The sequence below is a fragment of the Rhineura floridana genome, chromosome 2, assembly GCF_030035675.1.
Source record: "Rhineura floridana isolate rRhiFlo1 chromosome 2, rRhiFlo1.hap2, whole genome shotgun sequence".
Taxonomy (NCBI): domain Eukaryota; kingdom Metazoa; phylum Chordata; class Lepidosauria; order Squamata; family Rhineuridae; genus Rhineura; species Rhineura floridana.
The window spans coordinates 210,223,800-210,230,179 of NC_084481.1; the positions used below are offsets into that span (position 1 = coordinate 210,223,800).

Genomic DNA, 6,380 nt, shown 5'->3' on the forward strand with positions numbered 1-6,380 from the left:
CTCCAGCATCAGCAGCGATGCCGCCCAACAAGATCAGCTTCAAAAGGCCTTCTCTCTATCCCACCAGTTAAAACAGCTAGACTGGTGAGGACTAGGGAGAGGGCTTTTTCAATTGTGGCCCCCACTTTGTGGAATTCCCTTCCAAATGATCTCTGCCATGCCCCCTCTATGATGAGCTTCCACTGGGCCTTGAAAACCTGGCTCTTCAGGCAGGCTTTTGGGGTGGGCTAGGTTTTATTATTGTTGTTGAGATTTTTAATGTTTTAATGTATTTGTATGTTTTTATTTTGTACGTCGCCCGGAGTGGCTGGACAACCAATTTTGGGGGGTTGGAGAGCCAGATTGCAAAATTTGGAGGGCTATGACTTTTGCGTACTGGTTCAGGCAAACCAAATGAGGTAGGCTTGCACTAAAATGCAAATTGAACTAATTTCTCCACAGTCTCTAGTTCCTTTCATATTCCCACCTCCTGTTCATAGCCATTAGGGTTACCAGTTCTCTGGTTTTCACTCAGAAACTCCAGATTTTTGGGGTCCTCTGCAGGTCTCTAGGTGAGTCACCTCAATCTTCATACTCTCAGCTTTCATTTTTTAAAAAAATTAAGTTTCTAGGTGGTCTGTTTTAAGAGCTATACACCAAAACATCAGCCAGCTCCCACCCACAACTTGTTAAATGAGCTTGTAGCTGGCAGCTCAAACCTCTCCCTTTCAGGTTTGTAGCCAATAAATCAGGGTTGTGAAAGATAAGGGATTTGTTGACCTCCAGGCAATAGCTAGAACCCATTGCAAGGTTAGAAAACGGTTGCTTTTTGCTGCTTGTCTGAAAATCTCATAAACTGAGTAAGTTTATAGCTTTCAGCAGTAGCAAAAGTTTCTCTGTGTGTGCAGGAGATCTAAATGCCATTACAATGTGTTCTGCTTTTCTAATTATGAGGAGTCAAACAAGTTTAAATTTTCCTGGGCTGTTGAAGAGGGAAGTGTTTTGAAAACCTCCCCAATATAAAGCTTTAATCCTGAATTTTGGGATGGATGAGTGAAGTTTCTTATCATTTGAGGTTGCAGTTCTGTGCACTCCTCCCTGTTTGAGTAAGTCCCACTGAATACATTGAGACTTGCTTCTGAGTAAACATGCATAGGATTGCACTATAAATATCTTTACAGGTTGTGTAAATAATAAACATCTTTGACAGTGATGCTTATATAAATATTTATTCATACTATGTCCCGATAGTATCTGATTTCACACTATGTTTGTACATTATTTTTTCCTCTACATTTTAAATGTGCTGTTCTTCCTTGGGATGGTCATAATTCCCTTCCCTCAGGAGCAGATTAGGCTGAGAGATGGTGAGTAGCCCATGGTCACCTAGTAAACCTCATAGCTTATTTCCATTTAAAACATAATAATTAGAACGATTTGCATGCTGGCAAAGTTTCTAAAGTAAATCCACACAATACATTTAAAGCACATCCAACTCACGTTTAAAGTGCATGACTTCCCCCAAAGAATCTTGGGAAGCGTAGTTTCCCCCTCACAGTTATAGTTCCCACCACCCTCAACATACTACAGTCCCCATAATTCTGTGGTGTGATTCATGTGCTTCAATGTGTGTTGAATATGCGTTAAATGAATGGTGAGGATCTGTCCTAGGTATTCATTAGTGAATTGAAAAGAACAATTTTAAAATATCCTTTTTTAAACAGAGGAAGGGCTGTAGCTCAGTGCTAGGGCATATGATTTGCATGCAAGGTCCAAAATTCAATCTCTGGTGTTGCCTGGAATCCTGGAGAGCCAATGCTAGTCCATGTCATCTAGAAGGTACTAATTCATCTAGAAGGTACTAAGCTAGAAGGTACTAATTGGCCTGAGTAGCTATAAGGCAGATTCCATTGTTCCTTAAAGTAGAAAGAGACCCAAGGGTCACAGTGACTCCAAAATTTATTTATGTATTTTATTTACAACATTTATATACTGCTTTATTGTAAAAACAAACAAACCTCAAAGTGGTTTACAGAAGGAATTAAAACAGTAAATATTTTAGCAAAAACAGTTAAACAGTTAGACAGGTATTTAAAACAGTCACAATAATATAACCAACAATGAATTAAAAACAGATAAAAAGCATAATAGCTTCTGCATGCTTGGGTAGGCTTGCCTAAACAAAACAAGTTTTCAGCAGTGCTGAAAAGCGTTCAGTTAAGGCATCTGCCCAATGTCAATAGACAGGGAGTTCCAACATGTATGTGCTGCCACACTAAAGGACTGATTTTTTGCAAGAGCAGAACAAGCAGTATGTGGCACCTGGAACATGGGAAGCACACCTTGAACTTGGCCTGGTCGCAAATCAGCAACAAGTGCAGATTTCAGAGCCAAAGGTATTATGTGAGGACAAGGTCTCACTCTTGTTGTGGTTGGTATGGTATTGCATTTAAGATATCATCACTGTCTTCTGTTTTTCTTTTTCTGTTTGCATTTCATTGACCTTTAGCCTCACTTCCTTACATCCATAGAAGCAACAACAGCGGTTCCATGGTTTGGTAGCGACACTCACCTGCCCTCCCTACTGCTGCATTGCTGCTGCCAACCAAACATTGGAGGGGCACTATGCCACGATGAATCACCTTCTCTTCCCTTCCTTCCCTCCCAACAATAGAAAAGGCCCAGTCTGGCCCATGAAAAAAATGGATTCTGCCCCCCCATGCCAGCCAAACATGCTTTGGGGATAGTTTGCCACCGCTCCTCTCATTGGGGTGTGTGTGTGTGATGAACCCAGAATGAGAACAGTGAACTCACAAAGATATAGGCTAGCTGGCGACAGAAAAGAAAAGAGGATTGTGCTTGCTGCTGCTTTAACCTGATGCTTCCAAAAGGAGGGAAAAGTAACTCAGCATCAGAAAAGAGCAGCAAGCAGCCTGCAAATACATGCATCTGATTGGTTGGGGAGACTCTTCAGAGTCCTGCCCTAATGCTGAGATATGTTCAATGTATTTCTGAGGGACTCCTGATTGGCTAAAGTTTATTCTAAGGGAAATAAAATCAGAATGGAGATTCAGAGGGTTCTCTTGTCCTCCCTAAGCCACTCCTACTGAAATTTATTATTTTAAAACCTTTTTTTTTAGCCTTGGACACAAAGTTGGGACCATAGGGATGATCGTGATTGGCTGTGCTGTCCAGATATGTCTCTAAATATGAGGTAATGTGAACATGAATATGAATGTAAAGTACAGAAAAGGGACTGAGCTATAGGTAATGTATTGAATATAAATGTGCGAAACTGTGAAGAGACTAGATTATAGCTTTGTGGAGTTGGGAGTTTAGCGTGGGCTGCTGCACTTGCGCTGAGCAATAGGCCTCCACTTCATCGAGCATTTTCATTGTACAGCTTCTTCCATCTGCTGAAGATGCACCTCTTTACTCTGGTTTTGACAATTACTGTTTATTAGAACCCACCTCTTATTGATTCTATAATGTTCTGTTTTGGTTGGAAAGGTTTTACTGTCTTATTTATTTTTGTAATTGTAACTGCTTTACGTGTTTTTACAACTGAATGATTATATTGCTGTAACCTGCCCTGGAACTTATGCTGAAGAATGGGTTAGAAATCTTATAAGTAAACAACATAAGTAAACAAACATCGAACTGCCTGACAGAATGATTGGGTAGAATATTAACAAGTGAGATCCATAATAGGAATCAGGAAGATATTCTATGCTGCTTACATTTAAAGGTGAACCTACCTAACCTACCTCTTTACACTCTCCTAAACAAACAAACCAGAACACAGCAATCCTTTGAAATTTGAAATTTGCAATGCAGTTCTCCAGCCAAGTAATGCATATATTAAAGTGTGCATGAAATGCATACATTAGTGAAAATAACAGGCAAAAATGAATTCTGTTAGGTAACATTGCTTTGCCAAAATGTCTATATTAGGCAATGAAAAAAAATGGAAATGGACTGCCGACTTATGGCCACCCTATGAATGGGGTTTTCATGGTAAGCAGTATTCAGAGGTGGTTTACCATTGCCTTCCTCTGAGGTTGAGAGGCAGCGACTGGCCCAAGGTCACCCAGTGAGCTTCATGGCTGTGTGGGGATTCAAACCCTGGTCTCGCAGGCCATAGTCCAGCACCTTAACCACTACACCACACTGGCTCTCATATTAGGTGATATATCATACAAATATCTATTAGGATAAATTTGCACTAAAATACTGGTGAATTTTCGTGTGGACTTTTTAAAAAAATCGCAAACCAATGTAGAAATTTGGAGAACTGAACATAAGAGTGGAAAAATTAGGAACCAAGAGAAACCGAATTAGACAGATTTGCCCATCCCTAATTCAGAGGGATGAGGAAGAAGTGCAATTCAGTTTGTATTTAAAGCCAAATCTATCAAATTAACACTTTCCAAAACAATGAGAACCAAAACACAGCCATTCTTCAAAGTTCACACTTACCCGAATTTTGCAATGCAGTTCTCCAACCAACCAATGTTTACAAAAAAACATATATTAGAGGACAATGTGTATAAAAATGAATATGTTAGTAAAAATAACATACAAAATGTGCTATATTAGGAGACACGTCTTGCAACAATGTGCACATTAGTCAAAACTGCATACAAAAATTTCTTTATTAGGAGAAGTTTGCACTGAAATGCTAAAGAATATTCATGAGAATTTTTTTTAAAAAAAATATGCAAGTTGCTGCAGAAACCTGGATAACTGAATTTAAGCTTGGAAAAAAGAGAAAATAAGGGAACTGAAATTGATATCCCTAGTCACAACATTTTTAATGCAAATATTAGGACTACACACACAATTTGGTTTTGCACACTAATTAAAGGAAGAGAAGCTATTGCAGTGATAGATTTAAAAAATCCTAGACGTTAAGCATCAAAGACAGAATTTAAAGAGAGAACCAAAACTGACAGATCCTTCCATCCCTACTAGCAATTGTCATCTGACTCTCTCTCCCTTTTAAATTGTAGGTTAGCCTGAGGAGAGGGATAAAGAAACTGGCTACCAAGATGGTCATCACTAGTGGAAATGAAGAAGAAAAAAACAACCAAGAAAAGGAGAGCAAGGAGGAATCCATCCTGGCAATGCTGGGGATTATTGGGACTATTTTGAACCTCGTCGTAATCATTTTTGTATACATCTACACGACATTGTGAGCCGCAAACACAAAGTGGTGAAGACAGCTGACAAGAAGTGATGACAAATGTTGCCAGCCACTGACACATGGCTTAATGAGAACTGACTCTGTAGTATATTAAGACATCATAAAAGGCACTGCCTGCCGGTTGTGGAGGTTGGAGCACAATTAATTGAACAAGACTTTTTTTCACACAGTTACAAGCAAAGCTCGCCCCTCTCTCTGCTTCCTCTTTTCATTTGTTCTAGAGAAATGACTGTAAATTTGTAAGTACCAGCTTGGGGTGTGTGTGCAGGGGACCCCTCCTCCCCACAACAGATAAAACATTTGAATACAGCCAAAGACTGGATGCTATTATAAACAGTGACAAATATATAGCATATCTGTGCCAGGAGATGTTCCACAGATAGCTGCGTCGCTGTCTTTCATGCCCGTTAGTTTGTATCTTTCTTCTCCTTTTGGTTTGATTTACGTCGAAGCTAGCAAGTTTTTGGGGGTTTTTTTCATTGCTATTATTTTATTTTTAAATGAACATACGGTGCAGTCACAAGGTGGGGGGGGGGAGAAACAACTATTCCACTGAGCTGTTTGAGCAACCGAAAGGTAAAACCTTGAGCAAAGTTACATGGCATTTCTTTTCTCACCTATTTGCTTCGCATCTGTCTCTCTTCACATTGATGTTTATAAATATATATTTTTAATAAATGTGCTATATTTTTAGCATGAGCCAAAACTTGGGGTGACACTGATGTGATTTGTTTCTGCCTGGACTTGTTCCGTGAAATATCCCTGTATTCCGTACTCACCAATCTAAAATAGCATATGTCAAGTTGTGGTTTTTTTTAAAAAAGACACCCACAAATTAGATAGGCACCTTATTTTCAGCACTGCCGCACTCCATTCTAGAATAAACATGCATCATGCTTACATGCCTGACTTGAAGTTGGAATGTCAGTTGAAAAAATTGCCTTTCATATGAGGGTACGACAGCACTGCACAGCAACCTTTGCCGACTCATTGCAGGGACACCGCTGTATGTGTGGACACATGGCAACGGGGGCAAGAAGGGTTTCTCCACCTCCACACTTTCTCTCAGAGATAGTCAAGTGAACTCTCCTCTTTCAACATTCCCTGTTTCCATTTCTGACCAGGATTGCAAGCCTATGCATGTCTGCTCTGACATACCCTTCAGTTCAATGGGCCTTCCTTTGAGGTAAATTAT

At 39.8% G+C, this 6,380-nt stretch overlaps 1 protein-coding gene across 7 annotated transcripts in view; it reads left to right on the forward strand.

Annotated features, from left to right (window-relative positions):
• TUNAR (TCL1 upstream neural differentiation-associated RNA) overlaps window positions 1-5,891 on the forward strand; it is an 83,258-nt gene extending 77,367 nt beyond the window's left edge. For 3 of the 7 annotated variants that reach the window (XM_061613266.1, XM_061613264.1, XM_061613265.1), the window contains exons 2-3: window positions 3,120-3,193; window positions 4,992-5,891. In XM_061613266.1, the coding sequence (XP_061469250.1) occupies window positions 5,031-5,177 (147 nt within the window). In that variant the 5' untranslated portion in view covers window positions 3,120-3,193; window positions 4,992-5,030 and the 3' untranslated portion in view covers window positions 5,178-5,891. Of the gene's footprint in view, window positions 1-2,353; window positions 2,376-3,119; window positions 3,194-4,991 lie in introns of those variants that run through there. The other 4 variants (XR_009761012.1, XR_009761011.1, XM_061613268.1 and 1 more) reach the window with 3 other exon arrangements.
• Window positions 5,892-6,380: the final 489 nt, after the last annotated feature.